Source organism: Microcebus murinus, chromosome 20 (assembly GCF_040939455.1).
Source record: "Microcebus murinus isolate Inina chromosome 20, M.murinus_Inina_mat1.0, whole genome shotgun sequence".
NCBI lineage: Eukaryota > Metazoa > Chordata > Mammalia > Primates > Cheirogaleidae > Microcebus > Microcebus murinus.
The window spans coordinates 5131842-5155667 of record NC_134123.1 but is presented as its reverse complement, the minus strand read 5'-3'; the positions used below and the strand labels follow the sequence as shown (position 1 = coordinate 5155667).

At 37.3% G+C, this 23826-nt stretch overlaps 1 protein-coding gene and 1 non-coding gene across 4 annotated transcripts in view; one reads left to right on the top strand and one right to left on the bottom strand.

The window, feature by feature from the left end:
• The window catches only part of TENT4B (terminal nucleotidyltransferase 4B), a 77877-nt gene that overhangs the window by 1248 nt on the left and 52803 nt on the right, over positions 1–23826 (bottom strand). The window contains exons 2-12 of one of the 3 annotated variants that reach the window (XM_012788961.3): positions 20742–20865; positions 18615–18661; positions 16057–16177; positions 14578–14685; positions 12116–12244; positions 10992–11205; positions 9103–9229; positions 8899–9002; positions 8608–8795; positions 6309–6473; positions 4589–4634 (exon numbers count right to left, since the gene is read on the bottom strand). In XM_012788961.3, coding sequence (XP_012644415.2) covers positions 4589–4634; positions 6309–6473; positions 8608–8795; positions 8899–9002; positions 9103–9229; positions 10992–11205; positions 12116–12244; positions 14578–14685; positions 16057–16177; positions 18615–18661; positions 20742–20865 — 1373 coding nt within the window. Of the gene's footprint in view, positions 1–1996; positions 4635–6308; positions 6474–8607; positions 8796–8898; positions 9003–9102; positions 9230–10991; positions 11206–12115; positions 12245–14577; positions 14686–16056; positions 16178–18614; positions 18662–20741; positions 20866–23826 lie in introns of those variants that run through there. The other 2 variants (XM_012788962.2, XM_012788959.3) reach the window with 2 other exon arrangements.
• LOC142862992 (U6 spliceosomal RNA) lies at positions 15732–15837 on the top strand. The gene has a single exon (XR_012913883.1). It is a non-coding gene; the product is annotated as a U6 spliceosomal RNA (small nuclear RNA).

Below are 23826 nucleotides of genomic sequence, written 5' to 3'. Positions count from 1 at the left end.
AAGTAAATCCAGGAGATAGTGCAAGTTTATAATAACCAAAGGAGATGAACTATCTCCATCTCTGTGGTTCAATCTCCTACATAGTGTTATCTCTTTCAGGCTACTAGACTATGAACTAGGTCAACCTCAATAAAGCACACACTTAAGTAGAAAATGTAAAGGCCAAGTACATTAAGAAAACACCTGAGATAGAGTAAAACAGACATCAGCAGTTTATTATCTATAAACTATCCTTAAATAAGTATTTAGTTCTGGATATCAAACAGATCAGCAGACTTTATAAGCAACTTTCTGGTTAATAATCTTGTCAACATTCAATTTCTACATATATTTAGCTCATTATTTTTGACCAACATAAAAATTGTCTAAGGTGTTAAGTCAAGACAGCTCACAAGAAGATGGTTGAGATAAAAGCTTTTGGTTAAGTCAAGTTTTCATGTCACATAAATAACTTTCACAGTAAAATCTGGCTTGAAATAAGAAGGAACTTATTAAAATATGTTCTTTAACATTTATTCCACCCATAAATGTTTTGACAAAATGGTGATAGCTAGAGTCTTGAGGTTTAGAAGCTGAGGCAAGATTAAGAACAATTTCAAGGAATTGCTTATACGAATTGTTTCCGCTTTGATGCTACATCATCCTGGAAACATTTTAGTAGATGAATTATGACTCTGATGAAAATTACTCTAAATATAACTTTTCTACTCAGATTTAATAGAGCCATTTATGGAATATTTTGCTCACAAAATACTTTGAGAATATTGCTTTCCACTAATTGAAACAGGTTAATGAGCTAGGAGAGTAAGAATAGATGAGTAAGAATAAATTCTTCTGATCATTAATTTAACATGTCAATATTTATCACAGCAAAATTGGGAATGTCTTTTTTATAATTTACCATCTAATTTTTGAAAAGATAATTGTGAAGCAATTGCCTAGAAACATTCTTGGTTAGTGACTGAAACACTAAGAAATCAACATGTTAAAACTGAAAAGACTCATCAGTTTCAAATTATCAATATTATCAATATTAAAACTGAGATGTAGTCATGACCAATAAAAACATCAGTAACACTTATCAGTAATACCTGATAATGGTGATTTCTAAAGATTTTTACAGACTAATCTTGATAACATGTCTCCTAGCCATCGGGGAGGTCTATGCAATGAACACGTCGCAGCACTAGGGGTCTGCACTTCATAGTGATCACACTCTCTTCTGACCCTCCTGCGTTTCCCGAAACCCCAATGCTAGTCCATAGGTTAAGGCAAACACAACCCACACTTACCATCACATGGGGGAGGGAATAAGAAGAAAATACATGGGCATATAAGGTTCCAGAGGAAAAATACTATTAAAAATGCTCTCCCTATCACTCAGGTTTTGCCCTGTGAAGACATTAGGAATATCTGGAACAAATCAAATAACCTAAATATTAATTAGAGGCTCAAAATGCAAGTAAAGGTAAAATACACTCAAAACAAAAATGTGACATGATCAAATGTTGATTGGAGGGCAGCTACATGTAAAAAGTACAGATCCTCTAGATCAAAGCTAGACTTGAAAACCAAGTGCAACATCTCCAATCAAAACAAGGTCACTAAAAACTAGGCACCTTCATGGACACCTTAAAACTGGAAGAGAAAAATGCATTTGCCTTTACCATCAAAACATAACCACTCAGGTTTTGTGCTGACACTTCGCTGACCCATCAGCACCTCTAAAAACCAGTTTTTAAATGTTTCTTATGACCAGGTAACACATGACTACCAGAGAAATGTCACCACAGTGAGGCAAAATTTGCAAAACCCCGTTCTACAAGTTCTAGCAAAGGAAAGTTATGATTCATGGATATGAATGGACTGTAATATTTAAATGACACATTTCTGATATATTCACAAAGTTTTTATAGAAAGTATTAAAACTCAAAAAAGAAATAAGACAGGAGTCAAATACAGAGATGAAATGTATAAAACAAATGAACAGGCAAACTAAAAGTTCTTGAAAGTATTTTACTTCAGATTGAAAAATGAACAGCTTCCACACTGTTCACTGCAAGATACACAGTATTCACGAATACAATGCTGGTCACCTGAGGAAATGTATACACACCTCAATTTCTCCTCCATGCGTATTTTTAGAAAGATACTGTTTACCAAAAAGAAACTTCAGCAGTACAGGAAAAACTATTTTCCCAATAAATTTACGAAAACCTAAGATTCCCAATGGAATCAAGATTATCTTCCCGCTACCACCACCTTAATATAATCACATGCTTATTGGAACACTAATATTCGCACCCTAAAGAATACATTTACTTTCAACAATGAGGGTGATTCTTTAAAAAAAAAAAAAAAATTCAGTGTGGTAAATGTAACATGGATCTCTGCAAGTATTAAGTGTCTGAAATAGGCAGCTAATACTGAATTTAATATTATTTTATAAATAATTGTTCCCTTAGCAGTAAACATAAGTCTACACATTCACGATAGTCCTAGAAAATAAATACTGTGATTATGCACAATGTTATGACAAACTAGTTTCAAAAACAAAAGCTCAACATCTTGATAAAAATTCTGATCAGAATAAAATGTGACTCTAAAATTTAAAACATTGTCAAAATAACATCACATTTAAAATCCTCCATGGTTTACACAAGTACTATGAGTTTCCAGTTTTGGAACATATTCTTCCGTTGTGGATTAAAATACGAACACATTGAAAATTGTTAATTGCAGTGATGACATCAGTTTTGGTCTTATGTTAGCATTATTTTCTTTATAAAAAGTTACACTAAGTGTCCATTAATGGTCTCATTGGTCTCCAATATTTCATAAATGTATATAAAAGAAATTCCTAAAAGCCAATGGTACTTTATATGTATGTATAAAAAAAGAATCTCATCTCAGAAATGGCTGCATTTAACAGAGCCACACACACTGATGCTAAACATAAGAGCTTTCACCTTAAAAGAAAGCATTTTCAGAAATGTCACATACATTCTATCATATTAAATATTCCCAACTGAGTGTCAAAACTCAACAGGTAATGAATAACAGAATTATACATCTCATTTGCACTCAAAGCTGACCACAACCAAAATTTACAGTATGATTGAAACAAGCCAATGTTTAAAAAAGTTTTAATTAAAGGTAACAATTCCACGACAGGAGAGGATAAAGGGTGGGATGACAAGGAGCATCTGGTCTTAATGAGGCAATACAAAATAGACCAAGACCATGTAATTTTTAAAGATCAACAATACCAAAAGCATAAAGTGGAGTATAAGAAAATAGTTTTTTATAAGTATGATTTAATTAAAGCTGTTTACAGTTATCCTCTCCCACAGTAGTTAAGCATGAATTTTTAAAAGAATAAGATGAGAAGCACAAGCACACGCAGCATACAGGGTTAGAGGAGCTAGCATGCAGAGTCTGTGGAACTCGAGATTGCACTGCAGCAGGAATGAGACCAGACATAGGTGGCCTTTTTTTTTTCTATTAGGAAGACGGGTGGAAAAAAAAAAGACTGCAAAGGAACAAAGACAAAATCATGTAATTGCCCATTGCCCAAGACGACAGTACTATAGAAAACAGTTGCAAGTTAATTATCAGAGATGACTAGAGATTTTTCAGTGTTTACACAAAAGTACATAGTACATATTCTTTTTTTTTTTTTTTTTACAAAATAAAGTAAATGTCATTTGCCACCATAAACCTTTTCTTTAGAGAGGAAAAATTTTTGCAGCAGGACACAACGGTTCTATTAAGTCATTTCAATGCTGAGAAAAACAAATGGAGTAATAGAACTAATCACTCCCCTATATATGGATGTTAAGATGACAATTCAGATTATTTTTCAAACTAATCCTGAGAAAAAATCTGTTTACAATTTAAACAGTAATGTTATGTAAAAAGTATTAACAAATCCACTATTACAAATACCAATTTCCTATATGGTCTTCTATATATACACACAATAAAATGGTAAATATATGCAAAAATATTAAAAAAAAAATAACATGCACGGATCACTTTACCCTTTGGAATCTGGACTTCCTATCAGATACCTTTGTTTTCTTCCCCATCCCATTCTCTGAAATTGTTTTTGTTTCTATCACCCTACCCACACTGAATACTATTCCCTATAACTCTGCATAAAGCCAATGAGAAATATATTTATTTTACATTCAAGCTTTAAATCTTAAAATGACCCTGTTGTAGCATATGACTTATCAAATAAGCAGCCTTTTTTCCCCCCTTTTTTTGCTTGCTTTTTGTTTTTGAAGTTGTCAGTCTTCATGATCCATTCTGTGGCGAGCTGGGAAAAAACGCAGTTGCTAAATCAATGTCTGAACAGTGTGAGGCTCCTGAATGTCTCCCAGGAGTCCCTACGCAACTGTCCTGAGCAAGAAATCATTGCACATAGAAGACAGTCCATCGCACAGCGCCGACTATCTACAAAGGTCTGAGAGGGGCGCGTCCCTCTTGTGTTTCCTCTTTTTGCCATGGTAATACTGATTATTGGATTTGCCTTGATGCTGTTTGTTTGTCATCAAGGAACCATGGCTTGTTTGAGTTGTACCTTGGAAGCCTTTGCTGGAAGAACGAAAGAGCCTTGTTGATCCATGCTGTAGAAAAAGAAAGCCGTCAAAAAGACATCAGTGTTAGGGTATACTTTAAAATAACTAAGAGCAGAACTGGAATGTTCCTAACACAAAATGATAAATGCTTGAGGTGATGGATACCCCAATTATCCTGATTTGATTAATACACATTGTATGCCTGTAGTAAAATATCACACACATATATAAACATATAGAACTATCATGTACCCATAAATAATTAAAAATTTTCATTTTTTAAAGACATCAGTGTTGCAGATTAGCAGGGTACTTTTTTCTTTTTTTTTTGAGTCAGAGTCTCACTCTGTTGCCTGGACTAGAGTGCCAAGGTGTCAACCTAGCTCATAGCAACCTCAAACTCCTGGGCTCAAGTGATCCTCCTGCCTCAGCCTCCCGAGTAGCAGGGACTATAGGCATGTGCCACCATGACTGGCTAATTTTTTTTTTGTATATATATTTTTAGTTGGTCAACTAATTTCTTTCTATTTTTAGTAGAGACAGGGTCTCACCACCCTTGCTCAGGCTGGTTTCAAACTCCTGACCTTGAGAGATCCACCCACTTTGGCCTCCCAAAGTGCTAGGATTATAGGTGTGAGCCACCGCGCCCAACCCAGCAGGGTACTCTTGAAGACGTGAATTCAGGGGGGCTTTCAAAACTAGAAATATGCTGGCTACAGAGGTACTGAATCACTGCCTTATCTAGCAGGCAGGAAAAGATGTTATGGGCTTGAAATCTTTTAGCTCTAAAACTCTTACGTTATTTTAATGCCTTTTTAGCAGAGCCTGCAGAACTAAAACTTTTCTTACAGAACTTACCAACCCATATACTACATAATAAGTGGCATTACTGGAAGAGGCTCTTGGACACACTCGGGTACACTGGCAGGTCAGGGTTGGCATGGTTGGCTGCACTTTTCTTGCTATTTATCACCTGTGGCTTTCTCATGACCCCAGTCCCTTCTGTCAACCCTGTCACTTGAACTGGAATATCTCAGTGAGTCTGTGTTTGGTTCACACAGCTAGGCTGGACAGGTAAAATGAATTCAGAAAGTCAAACCAGACACAGGTGGCTGACAAGACAGTAATCCCGAATGCCAAGGCCTTTTCCCAGCTGTACTCAGAGAGGGGTGGAAAGCCTTAGGCCAGAGCCCAGTATAAATGGCTTCCTCCCCTCACTCTGATTCATTATTCATGGTTAATAACAATTTTAGGCACCTAGAATAATCAACTGACCTTGCCTGACACCTACCTAATCATTTCAACATAGGTAACTAGGTATTGAATATTAAAATATTTAAAAAGGATATATTATTCCCAGATATGCAAAACATTGCCATGAGGCCACACAAAAACTCCATGCAAGTTTATTTCAATTACAATTGAAACCTTTTTATAACTTAATGCAATTTATGTCGAAGCTGTAATATGGTTCTTGGCTGGAACATCTTAGAACAACTGGTCACTAGATTCCCGCAAAGGTTTATGTTATAACGCTGTCTCATAAAGATCCTCAGGACATCTGATTACCAAAGCACTGTCATGCTTTGCAACCCCTTAGAAGAAAATAAGTTTTCTTCAACCCAGAGTTCTCTTCAAACACATGATGTGTATCATTCACATGTAAGACATTCTAAATATTTTGTATTGAATACTAACAACTAAAACACAAATCCCACACACCTGAGATTTGTTGGTGCTGTTGGATGTGTTAGTGGTTTGGGTGCTTTGCATCTTCCCAACAGCCTGAGAGGACTCCAAGGACACATCTTGCGACCCTACTCGGTTCCCAGCGGACGGACGGCAGAGCAGCTGTTTCGGGGTTTTGCATGGTGTCGCATCGGAATCCTAACGCAAGTCACATGAGTTATAAGGTGACATGTTAGTAATTCAGATATTCAATATTCAGAAAGGAAAATAATTTAAGCTAAGTACTCTCTGGACTAAATTTAAACATTTGGGAGTTAAAGGAAGCACACTAAGGAATTTACAAAATTAATTGCTTAAGCTTTCCAAACATTTAAAGTGAATATGTTATCAGAAGGATTCTGCTCACTGTTAAACCACAGCCCACATCTGATCCTGACGCTCATTGTTCTGGGTGTATATGCTTTTTTATTTACAGAAAATGAATCATGGTATATGGAAAGAACATGGTAAACAGTAAGGAATCTAGGTTCCATGGCTTCAATCAAATACAAGATGATGGGTTTAAGAGGCTCGATTTCTGAGAGTCTGTGATCTCTCTAGCCAAACACACTGTGTGGTGGGTACAGACTCTCCAGGGGCAGTGGGCTGAGCTCCATCTGCTTCTGGGCCTCCCCCTTCTCTCCTCAGGTTTGTACGTTGGCCCTAGCACTTTACCCAGCATCTCTGAGTCACATCATCTCGGTCCCTAATGCTTTACCCTGAGTGCCTGTGACATCCAGCTTTGCATTCTGTCCCCTACAGCACACAGCTCTAAGAACCAGAAAAGGGCATGGGTAGACTAGACATAGGAGAATTTATGACTTCATAATGATATGTGATCATTACCAACAACATAAAATTATGTCCCTTATGTATTTACTGTTTATGTCATATGCTTAATAAAGTCAAAATTCAAATAATAGGTAAGCCTATTTTGTATCTCAATTAAGTAAACTCAAAATTAACCTTGGTTTTAAAAAACTAACTTAAGTTGCAATTGATAGTTAATATTTTATCAGAATTGTGGGAAGGAAAAAAATTCTATGATAGAGACAGAAAGTAGATTAGAGGTTACCAGGGGATAACGCAGTAAGAATCAGAAGAAATAAATACTGACTATGGGCCAGGTGCAGTGGCCCAGGCCTGTAATCCTAGCACTCTGGGAGGCTGAGGTGGGTGGAATGCTCAAGGTCAAGAGTTCAAAACCAGCCTGAGCAAGAGCAAGACCCCGTCTCTACTAAAAATAGAAAGAAATTAATTGGCCAACTAAAACTATATAAAAAAAATTAGCTGGGAGTGGTGGTACACGCCTGTAGTCCCAGCTACTTGGGAGGCTGAGGCAGGAGGATTGCTTGAGCCCGGGAGTTTGAGGTTGTTGTGAGCTAGGCTGACGCCGCAGCACTCTATCTCAGAACACTCAGTGAGTCTCTGTACACCAAAAAAAAAAACAACTGCTAAGTATGTTGTTTCATTTTAGGGTGATGAAAATGGTCTGGAATTAATGGAGATGGCTGTATAGCACTGTGAATATACTAAAAAAATCCTGAATTGTATATTTTTAAATGGTCAATTTTACATTATATAAATTTGTTAAAATTCAATCAAGAAGATCAAAAACATTCTGAATGAAAGAAGCTTTACATAAAAGACTATACTCTATATGATTCCATTTATATGAAATTTTTAAAAAGGCAAAACTAATCTAAGGTATTAAAAAATTGTAACAGTGGTTCCCTCTGAGGGTAAAATTGGTAATTGTCTAGAAAGTCATGAGAGCCCTCTGGAGTGATGGTAATATTCTCTGTCTTGTCAGGATTTTGCATAACACATGTGTATACATTTGATAAAATTTAGTCAGTTTACAAGATTTCCTTATATGTCAGTTTTATATCAAAAGAGAAAAATTATAAACAAATATTAAAGTCAGGTTAAGAATCTGTAAGCCACAGTACTTTGGGGGAAGTGTAGTGATGTCTGCAATCTACTTTGAAATGGATCTAAGAATAAGATGAATTGATTGGCAGATAGATTGTTAGGTACATGACCAGCAAGTAAAATGTTAATGGCAGATTCTAGTGGCGGATATATGGATGTTCACTAAAACTCATTCACTTTTGCTGTGTGCTTGAAAATTTTAATAATAAAATGCTGAAGAACATGCATGAAAGTTATTAAAATTTCCCATAATAAATAAGAAAAGGAAATAGCCTTAGCTTCTTAGACAGAGTTAGCCCCAGCAAGAGAAGAACACGCATGTGTTGGAGTGCAGAGGGGCCGAGTCTTTTGTACTTACTACATCGCTAGAGCTGGACTGGGTGGCTGAAGAGGAGGACACTGGACCTGATGAAGAGTTTGAAGAATGTTTACTAAGAGATTCCGAAGTTTTACTTCTACATTTTCCAAAGGCTTCATTTTCTTCAGATAGATTATTATTACATTTATCTAACTGCTGAGTATCTACTATCAAGGTAACACCATTTCCTGAAAGAGTGGCAAAAGATTGGAAAACGTTTCTTCCCATTAAACACACACAACACAGAAAAGCCTCTAATACTTGGTCAATTAATCAATAAAAACATCTTACCATTGCATGAAGGCTCAGGTCTATTCTTCAAGCCCCACTGCTTGGATATCCAATCTCTATATGTGGCAACTTCATCCGTTACTCTAATTATTCTACCTAATATGCTGCATGTGTTTAAAAAGGGGGGGGGGAATAACATTAATTTGAAGATAAGAAGCCACAACCAATTTTGTCATAATGCGCTGATTTTAGTTGAACTATTACCTCTCTGTTTCGTTGTTGGGATAGTACTTTGCTATTGGCGATACGGCGTGACTCAGAACAACATAGGCATAATCAAAGGCCTGTTTCACTTGCATGGCCCCATATGAACTCCTTCCAACATCATTACCTTTAAAAGAAATGTATACATAACATAGTAAGCTTGACCATTGTTTAATATGAACTAAATATTGATGAGCCCTCTTCCAGGAGAGCAAGGAAGATGGCGCCCACTAGAGCTGCACCCAGAACCTGATCTGCCCCATAGCTCCCTAGTCTCTGAACCAGTGTAGCACAGTCGGTACTTTAATACAACATATAAATTGCTTAAATGTATTCTGGCCAAAAAAACCCTATTCTATCTCCTATATAAGTAGTTGTGTAAGCAAAAGAAATAGCTGCCTGTTTTCTCCTAAGAGTGAAACTGAACTAAATTAGAAATACCTTTGTATTTTTTGTTGTTTCTATTAGATAGACAGACAGACAGATAGATTTCCCACACTAAACTATGGCCTCCTAAAAAGCAAGGATCATCTTGCTCAAAAATCTTCATGTCTTTTGCACAGTGAGGATCCCAATAAATGTTTCTTCAACAAATAAACACATAGGACAATTAACCCTTTGCACTCAGATGTCGAGTGTGACTCAACACAGCAAAAATTATAGAGATTAAAATTGCTATTTGAATGTATCAATAATTTGAAATATAAAAAAATCCAAATAAATAAGTTTGTATGAAAAGAAACTCTAGTTTTTTATTCTACTGCCGTGCTTTGTAAAATCTGGGGTATTTAAAAAATTAAATCCCGAGTAGAATAAAGGAATCGAGAAAAAAGCAAGCAAGTGCAAAGGGTTAATGTTTGTAAGGTAGCTCAAAAAGCCACAAAGAGTTCCCAGGCAACTACTGTATTTCTTCACTGCTTTTCCTTATCTTCCTTATTTTTTAGTTTACGCTAAAGTCTTGATAATGCAGAATCTAAATATTTTATGATTTTATCAGGAAAATTGTTGTCCAGAAAAATGAGGATACAAACAAGGAAATATAACTTCATGAATGCATTGACTTGCAAGCCAACAGAAGGTGGAAAAAGCATAGGGAGATCATGCAAAATTAAGGAGAAGAGTTCCCCAAAGGAAATAAACAGTTCTCCAGGCCGGGCGCGGTGGCTCACGCCTGAAATCCTAGCACTCTGGGAGGCCGAGGTGGGCGGATTGCTCGAGGTCAGGAGTTCAAAACCAGCCTGAGCAAGAATGAGACCCCATCTCTACTATAAATAGAAAGAAATTAATTGGCCAACTAATATATATAGAAAAAAATGAGCCCGGCATGGTGGCTCATGCTTGTAGTCCCAGCTACTTGGAAGGCTGAGGCAGGAGGATCGCTTGAGCCCAGGAGTTTGAGGTTGCTGTGAGCTAGGCTGACGCCATGGCACTCACTCTAGCCTGGGCAACAAAGTGAGACTCTCTCTCCAAAACACAAAAAAAAAGTCCTCCTGAACTCCTGCTCCTGAATTCAGATATATATTACTATGCTTCCTGTCTCTAAGAACTTTAGAATTATCTCATTAAAGTCCTGCTCACTACTGGTTGGAATTATGGGCAATGAGGACCCATCTCCTATATCATCAAACTGGAAATGCACACAAATCCATTCTACTTTGCTTCTAAAAATCAACTGAATTCTACTCTCAATTCATCTGGAAGTCTGCAAGGTTTTTTTTTTTCTGGTTTGTGTGACTATTTTGGTATGTTTGTTTATGAAATATATTGATGAGAAAAGAATAGCTATAATTAGAAGTTATTCCTTCATTTTTCACCTAAAGAGAGTTTAAAGTACAAAGTGACTGACAAAGCCCTCTCTAAATACCCACAAATTTACCTAATTTCAATACCTGGTTGTAAAGGATCTTCAATATAAAGCATTGATGGCCTGTAACCATCTAGCATATTTTTCTGTACTTCATCTTTGGCTACATATGAACCACCATCCTTTATCCGGATGCCAGTCTTTAAATAATTGAAGTGTCGTCCATATAATTCAAAAAATTCTATTAGGAGAACTCCGTAGTTTGTATTGGGGATGCAAGCATCTTCCCTGGGATGTAGCTAAAAATAGAAAAAAGGAAGAAATTATTTTGGATTTTTGCTAAATTATCAAGTGGATGTATAAATGACATCCTAACTTCTATAAGCAACATTATGATAATTTTGGTCTAGCGTATCAGTCAATAGATAAATGGGGTAATAGCAGGCTATACACTGCTGTTACAGACAACACTAAAGCTCCATGGTGCAGAACTGGTGGGAGACAGTTTGTAAGGCTGAATTTTATGGCTACCCCATGATGTTGACAGGGCTGGCTTGGCCCAACACATCAGGGAAGTTGGCAACCCCATGCTACATAAAAGCCACTGATAATACTAAGACTCTAACTCAGGTGTCCTCAGACTATGGCCCATAGGCCACATACGGGTGTTTTCGCCTGTTTGTTTTTTTACTTCAAAATAAGTATGTGCAGTGTGCATAGGAATTTGTTCATAGTTTTTTTTAAACTATAGTCCGGCCCTCCAACAGTCTGAGGGACAGTGAACTGGCCTCCTATTTAAAAAGTTTGAGGGCCCCTGTTCTAACTCATCTTACCCAAGTAACAGGTCTCAATTCCAACTAAACTCAGAAGATTAGCCACTTAGAAGACATTCTTATGTGTGGCATTTACACTACTATACTGTTTACACTTATGGAAACTAGGCCATATCTTTGCGTGTTAAAATTTGCAGTGAAAACTCTCAAATATATTAGAATATATGAGATTAAAAACAAAAAATATTCTTTCCCAGGAATTTTTAAATACTTATTTGCTAAATAATAAGAAGGTACCCAGTTTAAAGGGAAAAACCACAAATAATCAAGGGAAGCATTCCAATTAGTGGTTGACTTGAGTTTTTTCCAAAATGTTTCTCTACCTGATTTCTTTTACTTTTAGCATGTGCTGGTGTGGAATACCTATATGACTTACCTGAAGGAAACTGACTGCCATTAAAAAGAGACTATAAGAACCAATTCCACCTGTAAATACTTCATTAAGGTCCCTCTGTAGTAGGAATTGTTTCAATACTAAAACCAAGTATGGCAATACAGGATATTTCTGAAAAAGAAATAAATATATTTTTTCCTATGTCAATAATAGATCTAAGCATTAATGGAGCATAAATTGGTCCTTACATTACAAAACTCGGTGGAGATATGCAATATACTTAATTTTTTATTTTAAGAGTAAGCTATATAAAAAGTAAGCTGTAAGTAATGAGTTTTCTCCCCACATCTAAAATCTAAAACATGTATACCTACATAATGGCACCCAAGTACTCACTACAGGACAGAAACACTTAACAGTATATGTCTGATGATGCTCATTTGTGACCATGACCACATCATATGCATTTTTAAAAAGATAATATAAACAGTGCAAGGACAAAGTCTCTCAACATCTTAAAGCACTAAATCAAAGGGATTTTAAAGAATCCCTTTTCTTAGGTGGTGCTCTGCCACAGCCCTGGGGTAGGAAGACCCTGCCTGCTGTCTTCCACATGAGCTGGTAACCACACACAGAGGGCCCCCCCCCCCATGCTTTACAGAGATCGAGGCAGGACTATCTGTGAGAACACTTGAGCTGGCAAATATGTACGGTGTGAGTTCATCTTACACCCATGCACATATTCATTCAGTACTCCCTGCAAGCCAGGCAGGCCGTAGGCTGGGGACACTGAGGGAAACAGAACAGATACAAACATCTTGAAAGAAGTCTTAACAGCCATTTCCTAGGGTTGGCAGAATTACTAGTGATTTCTATTTTCTACTTTAATCTTATCTGTTTTCTAGACTTCCTACAACACTGAACATGTATAGAAGAAAAAAAGTTTATACTTTTGCAAATCATATCAAAGCAAGCAAGCATGGGAAAGAACAACAAAAATATGGAGAAGTTTCTTTTCTCTTCTTTTTTTTTCCCTGAGACAAAGGCTCATCCTGTTGCCCGGGCTAGAGTGCCAATGCATTAGCCTAGCTCACAGCAAGAGAAATAAGTATTTTTAAACATCATGGTTGAAGTCAGACTAGAAATAGTCCCTTTTTAAAGAACAATTAGGCAAATATCCATCAGAATTTTATCTGGATATACCTTTGACCCAGAAATTTTGTTCTAGGAATCTTCCTACAAACATTTGCAAGTGTAAAGAAAGATGCATGTATGGAAGGATGTTCGCCAAACCCTTTGTAACAGTTAAAAAAAAAGTTGTTTTCTCAAGAAGAAAATTCTCACACACACACACATCTTACTTCCAAGAGAGTGAAATCATGAATAATACTTCTGTTGTTCTACTTTTCTGTCCTCCAAACATGTATATGAGAAGATAATGTTTACAACATGATAGTTACCATTTTCTCTTTAAAAAAATAAAAACTGTAGAGCTACTAAGGAAAAAATTTTTGAATGTATAAAAAATATATTCTAATGTAAACCAAAGCAGTTAATGGTTTTAGCTTAGGAAGAAGAAAAAAAATTGGAAACTAAGTATGTAAAATGTCCTGAAGATAATGTTGATAAAGTCTTCCTTATTTTGGAAGAAAACAGAACAAACAGAAACAAACTTAAATCACTTCAAGATAGAAGTAAAGAAACCTGGCTGGGCGCGGTGGCTCACGCCTATAATCCTAGCACTCTGGGAGGCTGAGGCAGCCGATCACTCAAGGTCAGGAGTTCGACATTTCTAATAATTTCATTGTATAAACACTATAAATTCTCTAAGCAAGAGCAAGACCTATCTCTACTAAAAATAGAAAGAAATTAGCGGGACAACTAAAAATATATAGAAAAAATTAGCCGGGCATGGTGGCCCATGCCTGTAATCCCAGCTACTCAGGAGACTGAGGAAGAAGGATCGCTTGAGCCCAGGAGTTTGAGGTTGCTGTGAGCTAGGCTGACACCACTGCACTCTAGCCAGGGCAACAGAGTGAGACTCTGTTTCAAAAAAAAAAAAAAAAAAAAAAAAAAAAAGTAAAGAAACCTATAGGAACCACCTTATAGGTGACTTGGGGATCAAAATCTAGAAAAGGCTCTTAAGGTTCTTAAAGGAAATGTTCTTAATCTGAACTTTTAAGAGATTAAAAACTGATATGAATTAATTGTACACCATGATTTCAGCCTTTATGCCCTCAAGAGGAAGGATTCCTCAAGAAGAAAATTTCTTCAAAAGCTTTCTCAACCTTTAATTCTTACTTGAGGTCACATTATAAATTAATTACTGATCATTACAATCAGATTCAAAGAAAGCAAAACCACTGCACAGAAAAAAGGCATTTGTCAGCAATATGCATATAAAATTATTTAGCAAAGTATATAGGATAGTATCACAAAAGAATTCTCAAAACAAAATTACATTTCTAATAATTTCATTGTATAAACACTATAAATTCTCTAACCTTAGTGAAATCTTTGATTAGGTCAGCTGCTCTCACACCATTCTGTACATTAAAGCTGATATCAACTTTCACTTCAGTAAAAGAATCTGTTAATTTAATAATGGGTACCTAGAAAGAGAAGAGAGGTAAAATTAAAATACTTTAACTGAATTAAATGATAAAATCAGGGGATGGAAGGTTTCTAGATTTGAGGTCAATACTATGCACCACAGTTAACCTTGTCTTCCACAAACACATTACATATTTAGTATTTTAAGCTCATACAATGTATTTTGTAATTTCTATCAATTGAGAATTTTTGTTTATTTTGGTGTCCAAACAACTTTATCTATTAGTTTACTATTTATCTTTTATTGTATATATTTAAGGCATACAACATGGTATTTTGATCTACTTATCTTGACTGAAGTGATTACTGCAGTCAAGCAAATTCATATATCCGTCATCTCATATAGCTGCATTAACTGACATAGTTATATTAATTGGGAATCCTGAAATTATGTAACAAAAGCCTTTCTCAAGACTGTTTGGCTTCCAAGAACAATTTCCAACTCAGTATCACATCAAGAATTATAAATGTCAGGCACTAAATGTTTTTATCAAACTGTTCCTGATAAGAACACTGCTAGATTTTTAAGTCACACACAGTAACCCACTGGCATTAGTGGTCAGTTTTGCAAATAACCCAAAAACTAATCCAACAAGATAAAATTTAAGAATTATTTTCAAAGAAAAACTGATAGGATGATTTATACAAGATATTAGGGGTTCTTTTTAAAAATGCTCTATTTGCACCAGACATCAGAAAATTCAAGCCAGCAAATTCTGTATGCAGAACTGACTCTTCAAATTAATAGCTTTTTGTAGGAAACGTCACTGTTTTGCTCTAAGAAAACCTAAAATGCAAAAATCCAACCTTCTAAAACAGATGTTTCTTTCTACAATGAGCTTCCATCAAAGTTCCAGATGATTAAAATAGGACTGATTTCAAAATCTCAACTATATAAAATTTTTCAAGGCACAAAATAAGTTAGAATGGAATGGCAATACCTTCTGTGTAACTATAGACTGTTTATAGAAATTTGTATTTTTATTTATACTTTTTTATATTTTGAAAAACCTCTATGGTATTATATATGATAAAATTGGGTATTGTGCTCGCTTCACCAGCACATATACTAAAATTGGACAATACACAGAAGATTAGCATGGCCCCTGCGCAAGGATGACACGCAAACTCATGAAGCATTCCATATTAAAAAAAAAAAAAAAATTGGGTATTATTTTAAAAGAAATACATAGCCAGAACAAGTTAATTTGTTTCAGAAACAAAACTTTTTAAGTACAAGCACTGTGACATTAACAAAATGAAAAAATCATGTACCCCCAATCTAACTGTGCTCATTAAAACTTAAATTTTAATTTAAGTTTCATATGTAAATAACTAGAGATTTTAACACAAAATTCTAAAGAACTTACAGTTGCTTTGTCTAGAACCTTCACTGAATCCTTGTCTGCCACTTTGTGCTTCCGAAGAGCTTCCTCGAGGGTCCAGAGGGGTAGGTTCTCCCACTTCCCAAACACCACAAGATCGATGTCACTGAACACAGAACACGCACACAGAAGGATTTGAAGAAGCAAGAAACTATATTTGTCTTAACTGACATTTGTGCTCATAGACTTTATTTGTAGAATTAAAACCTATTTCTCACCCTGTCCAAAGAAGAAGACTAAATGTGTTAGTGATAATGGGGGATTGTTTGGAGGGTGGAGAGAGGAGAAGTTGTTGGTTTTAACCACCTCCTCCTCACAGTCATTTCGCATAACGTAGGCCTCAGGAAATAGAGTGATTTTGAAAGAAGTAAAACCTCAAAAAAATACCAGTTAATGTTTCTTTTTCATAAAGGTTTCTGGTACTAAACCTAAAGACTTTGCTATCTGGATGAGATTGTGACTAAGTATAAAAAGCAAAACGCAGTGCACTGTATGTGGTATGCTACCACTTATGTAAACACACCCACTGCTTTTTTTTTTTTTTTTTTGAGAGAGAGTCTTGCTCTGTTGCCCAGGCTAGAGTGTCGTGGAGTCAGCCTAGCTTACAACAACCTCAAACTCCTTGGCTCAAGCAATCCTACTGCCTCAGCCTCTGAGTAGCTGGGACTACAGGAGTGTGCCACCATGCCTGGCCAATTTTTTTCTATTTTTAGTAGAGATGGGGTCTCTCTTTTGCTAAGGCTGGTCTCAAACTCCTGAACTAAAGCGATCCTCCCACCTCGGCTTCCCAGAGTGCTAGGATTACCGTCACGTGCAGACACACATTTCCTATAGGAATAGATATCTCTGGAAGGATATGTCAGAATTGCCAACAGTAGCTGATCCAAGGAGGAGAACTAGGGGACAGAGGTGGGATTTGAGATTTTCACTGCAATTATTTTTCTGCCTTTTCCAAATCTGAACTATATGAATGTACTACCTATTCATAAAATTTAATTAAATTTTTTTTTTTTTTTTTTTTTTTTTGAGACAGAGTCTCACTTTTGTTGCCCAGGCTAGAGTGAGTGCCATGGCGTCAGCCTAGCTCACAGCAACCTCAAACTCCTGGGTTCAAACGATCCTCCTGCCTCAGCCTCCCAAGTAGCTGGGACTACAGGCATGTGCCACCATGCCCGGCTAGTTTTTTTTTTGTATATATATTTTTAGTTGGTCAATTAATTTCTTTCTATTTTTAGTAGAGACGGGGTCTCGCTCAGGATGGTTTCGAACTCCCAACCTCGAGCAATCCGCCGGCCTCGGCCTCCCAGAGTGCTAGGATTACAGGCGTGAGCCACCGCGCCCGGCCATTTAATTAAATTTTTAAGAAAGATGTCTTTTTGAGTTTTGATGAAGCTCAGAACCTAAATAAGGAATAATATTAATGAACTCAAAGTTGAATATTTTATGGCTCTTGCAGGCCAAGGACATTAACGGGAAGAATGGAAATTGCCAAGGTCTATACACTTCAACATATTTTAAGTTGGGGTAAAGTAGACCAATCAAGCTCAAATAAAAACCACACTAGAATGTTTTTCCTTCATAAAGACCAAACCATTTCAATTCTAAGGGGGCAACTATCTACCCTTTAGGCAAACATCACCCAAGAGATCCTCCAAGGCTGTGGGTTAAGACACATCTTATTTGAGAAGACTGAAATTGAACAATGGTATTGAAAAGCCCAGGACCATCCTCAAAGAAGAGTTTTGTACCCTGAATTTCTTGTTCAGGATTGCTGGAATCACACCAGCAGAATGAGTTCTTAATTGAGAGAGAGAGAGAAAGAGAGAGAGAGAGAGAGAGACAGACAGAGAGAGAGACACACTGACCTTAAATTCCAGAGTCTATCTAGTGCTACATATAATCAGGCATTTTATCATGATACTACATTAACATCTATGTTAGTAGGTTAAGTGATGGGATTGAATGGATGAATCTTAAATGCATTAACCTAAGTGAAAAAAGCTAGACTTAAAAGAGTACATGCTGTATGATTCCATTTTTTGAATACTTTGGAAAAGGTAAAACTATAGGGACAGAGAACAGATCAGAGGTGGGGAAAGAGTTTTAATATAAGGTGCAGCAGGAAGGAATTGGGAGGTACAAGGAAAATTCTTCTATATCCCGATTGGGGTGGTGGGTACATGATTTTTTACATTGTGTAAATCTGTAAATTAAAAAATATTTATATATAATTAAATAAAAATAAGGGGAAATAAACTTTGAAAGAAAAAAAAATATTCTGGGGTTGAGCAGTTCTCTGCCAAGTAGTCAATTTCTATAAATTAGTAACTGATTACACTGCTACATGCTCCCTTTGACATCTCTCTGTATCATCTCAGTCTTGATCTGAAATGATAGTCTACTTCAAGGTGATTCAAATAAAACACCGGTGTAAGAATTTTTGGTTTATAAGTGTAACTATTTTGTTTGCTCATAATGCATTTAATAGCCAAAATGAATACGCTCTTTGTACAATTCCTTGAAACCTTCATAAGTGTACTAACCTAGTAGGTAAATACAGCCCAGTTTTAAAACTTCCAAATATTTGGACCTGAAATAGAAAAAGAAGTTATTATATTAAGGTATCAGATAAAAAGTAACCTGGCTGTGGAGAAATGCCAGTTTTTGCTGCCCTCTACTGGTACATTTTAGTACTACAAGAGCACTTTTTTTCTAACACCATGCTTTCATCAATTGGGGACTCTTTCACAAATAGACATTCAGAATATAATTTAAATTTATCAGATTCAAATATGAAACATACAGACTTAAATGCAGTTTTCCCTTGATATCTGAGGAAGCCTTGTTCCACCCCTCCCACACCAAAATCCAAGGATGCTCCAAGCCTATAATATAAAATGGCACAGTTTTTGCATAAAACCTATACAAGCCCTCCCATATAATTTTAGTCATCTGTAGATTACTTAGAATACCTAATAAAATATAAATGCAACATAAATATTTGCTATACTGTGTTTTTAAACATTTTTATTATTTTTATTTGTGTATTATTATTTTTATCAGGTTTTTCTTTCCTAAATATTTTCAATTCGAGGTTGATTGAGTATGACGATGTGGAACCTGTGGATACACAGGGCCAATTGCAGAAAGCTTTCAAAAGTAATATTCAAGTCACGGATGCTCCCTTATAAGCCAGAGACGCAATCACAAATTCTTAATTTGTGTCCTCTAAACAGAAGTCTTCTCGTAGATTACTAAATTAGGATCAGACTACTTCAACTACAGGAAGAGAGCTGGCCCTCAGGTCAACTCCAAAGAGAACATCAGGCACCATCATTATAACATCATGCTGTGGCATAAACCTGGGACACATTCCATCTCAACCCATGGAGAACAGTAGAACTCAGGCAGGTATGTGTATGTGCTTAATTACAATAAAGGATCAATGGTAACCAAAGCTCAATCTTTAAGGTGAGATGGAACTGGGAAACCTAACCACGACCTCATGTTTCTCATCTGTTTTGGTTTTTTTTAAATGGATAAAATCCCCCATCTCAGAAGGATAAGGATTAATTTAGATCAGGATTACTCAACCTTAGCACTACTGACATTTGGGTAGATAATTCTTTGTTGTAAGGGCTATACTGTTCACTGTAGGATGATTAGTGGCATCCGTAGCCTCTGTCCACTAGATGCCAGAAGTGTTTGACCAGTCACAACAATGGAAAATGTCTCCAACATTGCCAAGTGCCCTCGGGGAGGCAAAACAGCCCTGAGTTGAGAGCCACTTATTTCGATGGCATGGAAGAAACAACATGGCATAGGGCAGCTACTCAATAAAATATCAGTGTCTTCCCTCTGCCCTTAACCTGCAGTGTCATATTCAAAATCCTCTTGGTTTTGCCAACTGGACAAAAACCTTCCATAACTTCCCCTCTGCCACCTCAGGACAGAATCTAAAGAAAACCTATATATAGATAAAGTAATGGATTCTAATAAGTTACTTCTTTCAATGCACAGAATTATAGAACAGACCCATCAAAGGAGCCCTAAAAAGTGAGGTATTATCTTAGTACCAATAATAAGAACCACAAATAAGCCAAGAAGAAATCCTGGGCAAAAATTTTGCTTGATGAGTGGGGGGCTGGACTGGGAGACGAGCTGGTCAGAGAGAGAGGAAAAGAAGAGCAGTTGCAGGAGGGGGAGAAAAGTCTTACACCTGCTTTAGCCTAAGAAAATTTCCTTCAAGTGACAAAAATTCTTATTGACATTTTCATACAGCTATAAACAATTATAAAATGTTTATACTGGAGATTGGAACAAAATAGTAATGGGATTTTCGTATGTCACATCCAATAACAGATTACTATAATGAGGTTTGATTTCTTCCCTCTCTTCACACTAATAATTCTTGAATATAGATTGCCTCTAGTAACTGTTGTTAGCACTACAAAAAAAAATGTTTTGAGTCAGCCATCCAATTCCAATTCCAATTCCATGAAATTAGGAAGCCCCAAATCTAAAGGTTGCCTTTAACATTTAATTAGACCATAACTCTACAGAGACACTCCTACTTGCATGTGAGAACTCTGCATGGGATATGACAGACAACTTCCCGCTCGTGGACAAGAATGGTACCCTAAGCAGCAGCTCTCCAGACAAGGACTCACATCAGCACTGGGCCAGAGCTCCTTAATCACACTCTCGATCCTGTTCACCACCTCCATTCGCATCTTCTCCTCCTCAGGCCGTGGAGACATGTACTCATAAAAATCACTGATTTCTTCATGCAGGCTGAAGAAAAATGAAGAAAAGTTAATATGAACATGGCCGATCTAATGAGAAATCACTATCTTAAGTAATCTTATCTAATTAAGTCTTACAAGATAATTCAGCTGATAACTTTATATTCATAGATTTTTATCTTAATGTATAACTCATGCTAAGCTAAAATGGGAATGTACAGAATTTAATCAAAAAGTCAAAACAGTTAAATAAAATAAGAAATTCCCTGCACAGAAGACAGAGGACTTGCTGGGTACAGGTAATTTAGACAAAAAAAAGCACAGGACCTGGTTTCTGCCTTTCCACTCAGGATCCAGGAGACACAACAGAAGAAGATACTGAACCCAGGCAAGCTTCCTGCCAGTGGGGACTGACCCTCTTACCTCTCAGTAATCCATTCCTCACAGTGAACCAAACAGTATGTGTTTCATGTTTGCTCAGTGAATTAAGTGTCAAATGAACAAGTTGGCCAGTGCACATCAGCAAGGTCTTCAAAAGAACGGCTGGCAAAGGCTCCATGAAGGAGCTGAAGACTCTCAGAGAGAGTGAGGTATGAGGCAAGGAGCCAATCGCACAGACTGGGGAGGGGGGGACAACACATGGACAGACCGACATCTGGAGATGAAGGCAGGCCCCAGTAGAGGGCAACAGGGAGGTATGCAAATCTGCTAGGAGGGACTAGGGAGAGACTGACTTCAGAAATGCAGCATTTTAAAGAAGGTTAAAACCAGCAACTGTGCAAACACTGAATCTGCAAAGAAACCGGACTAGATGCAGGGAGAACGAGTCATAAATCACTGAGCTGTATAGAGACTGGATGCAGGCCTAGAGGATGGCAGGCAGGAAAGGAGGGGTCCTCAGAAACCACACTCACCCAGGCACAGAGCCTGACCAGCATGCAGACGGGTGGGGCTGAGGATGCCTTGAAGGCTGAGGGGACTGAGGGAAACCACTGGCCAGGATAGGACAAACTCAATGGCCCCGCTATGAGTTGAATGCAGTCAATACCGCAGGACACTGAGAATGAAAGACGCATTTCTTACGAAGTCGGTGAGACTATGAACAGCAACCTTTGGAAGGGAAAAGTGAGAGTGAAACGGAAGGGAATGAAAAAGGAAGAGATGTGATCTGCTCAAATTCCCTTGAGTGCCAACCACAAGCACGGCTGGCACACCTCCAGGTTGAGGAGGTCACCCTAAGCTGCTGTGAGGTTACCTCATAGGGTCTCCCAGTCTCTCCTGCCTGGAATGGACCAGGAAGCTGGAAAAGTGCTTTAAGTAATGGGTGGCAAGTGCCACGGGAGCTTGAGAGGCAGGGGGCTCAGACTGAGGGACGGTGGCCTGGAAAGGCAGCCAAGTGGTAACAGAGTGTTGAAGGGAGAGTGTGCCTGCAACTGCACAGCCCCTTCAGGGTCCAGAGCAGGAAGCTGGAAACACTGAGAAACCAAAAATGGTTTGGGAGAAGGAAAAAAAAATGTCTACACTCCAATCCCCATGGGCTATATAACTTCTGCTACATGAAACTCTGGAAACTTTAAAATGTGATTAATTAAGCAACCAACATTTCCTGTCTCTTCTGATGTTTTATTTTTGGACTGAGAGTCAAAAAACTTGAGTTCTAGACTCAGACTCTGCCTGAGGGCAGCTGTGTTCCCTTTGACAGGTGACTGGCACTTTCAGGCCTCAACATGCTCAGGTACAACACAACGCTAAGCTCCTTTCAAGCCCTTAGTTTCAAAACTTGAGCCTTTGGTAAGGAATGATTTATAACAGCGCTCTGCCTGTTTGCTGCACAATACTGCATAAAAAGTGGATTTTAAAACTCCAGAGAATTCTGCAAGTAAATTCAGAAGATATCCCAGTGGAGTCTATTTTTCCTTGGTATGTTTCTGGGTACCTTAAATCTTCAACTTCTAAGGTTTACTTATTTGTCTGTTTGTCTATTTGTTTTTAAAGCTTCCCAGATTTTGCTATATTTTCTAAGGTTATCTATCCCTCTGCTTCTCAAAGACAACGGCTAAAAGAGAATAGGTGTTAGAAAGTTCACAGCTTGCCTCAGTCTCTCTTCTGCACAGGTCTGCTGGTAAGGAAGAGTGCCCTGAGTAAACAGCAGAACAAAGAGGCAACCCCCTTATCTCACTGGATAGTCTGCTATGGGTTATCAGAGTTCATCTGTAGTTTAAAAAATGATCTCTATAGAAAAATGGCATCTTAAACAATGGAGACCACCACCTACGTTTCCCTGAATCCACAGGCCCGCTTACACATTTTTAAATTCAATTTCAGACAAAAATAATTAGCCTAACTGCCAGTCAACCTTTAAGTCATAAGAAATTAAGAATTCATTCTCTAAACACTACTGAGTACCTGTGTTTGCTTATCAAAGATGATCCTTGCCTGGGTAATCCTAGTTAACTGTGAAAAGAAATATTCATCTAACGCAGTTTTTTTTTTTTCTTTTGAGACAGAGTCTCACTCTGTTGCCCAGGCGAGAGTGCCTGGGACTACAGGCATGTGCCACCATGCTCAGCTAATTTTTTCTATTATTTTAGTAGGTACGGGGTCTTGATCTTGCTCAAGTTGGTCTCGAACTCCTGAGCTCAAACTATCCGCCTGCCTCGGAAACGCAGTTTTATGGTGTGTGCAATATGTATGTTCTGCACTGTTCCACAGGTAGGTTTCAGATAAGTGATTCAGAGCTTTCTAAAGACCACAGCTGCCCAGAAGGAACTGGGTTGCCTTGTAGGGTAGTGAGGTTCCTGTCACTCCAAGGGTAAAGAAACTAGATGACCCTGAGGCAAACAAAGGTCCAATAAAAGGGATTTCTGACCTTGGTGAAAAGTTGGAAGAGACTCTAAAATTCACATTCAGCACTGGGATTCTAGGCTTCTATTTAGTACATTAATTTGGAAGGACATTATTATAGGTTTATAAGACAAGCTCTTAAAACAAGACCACCTTAAACAGTTAA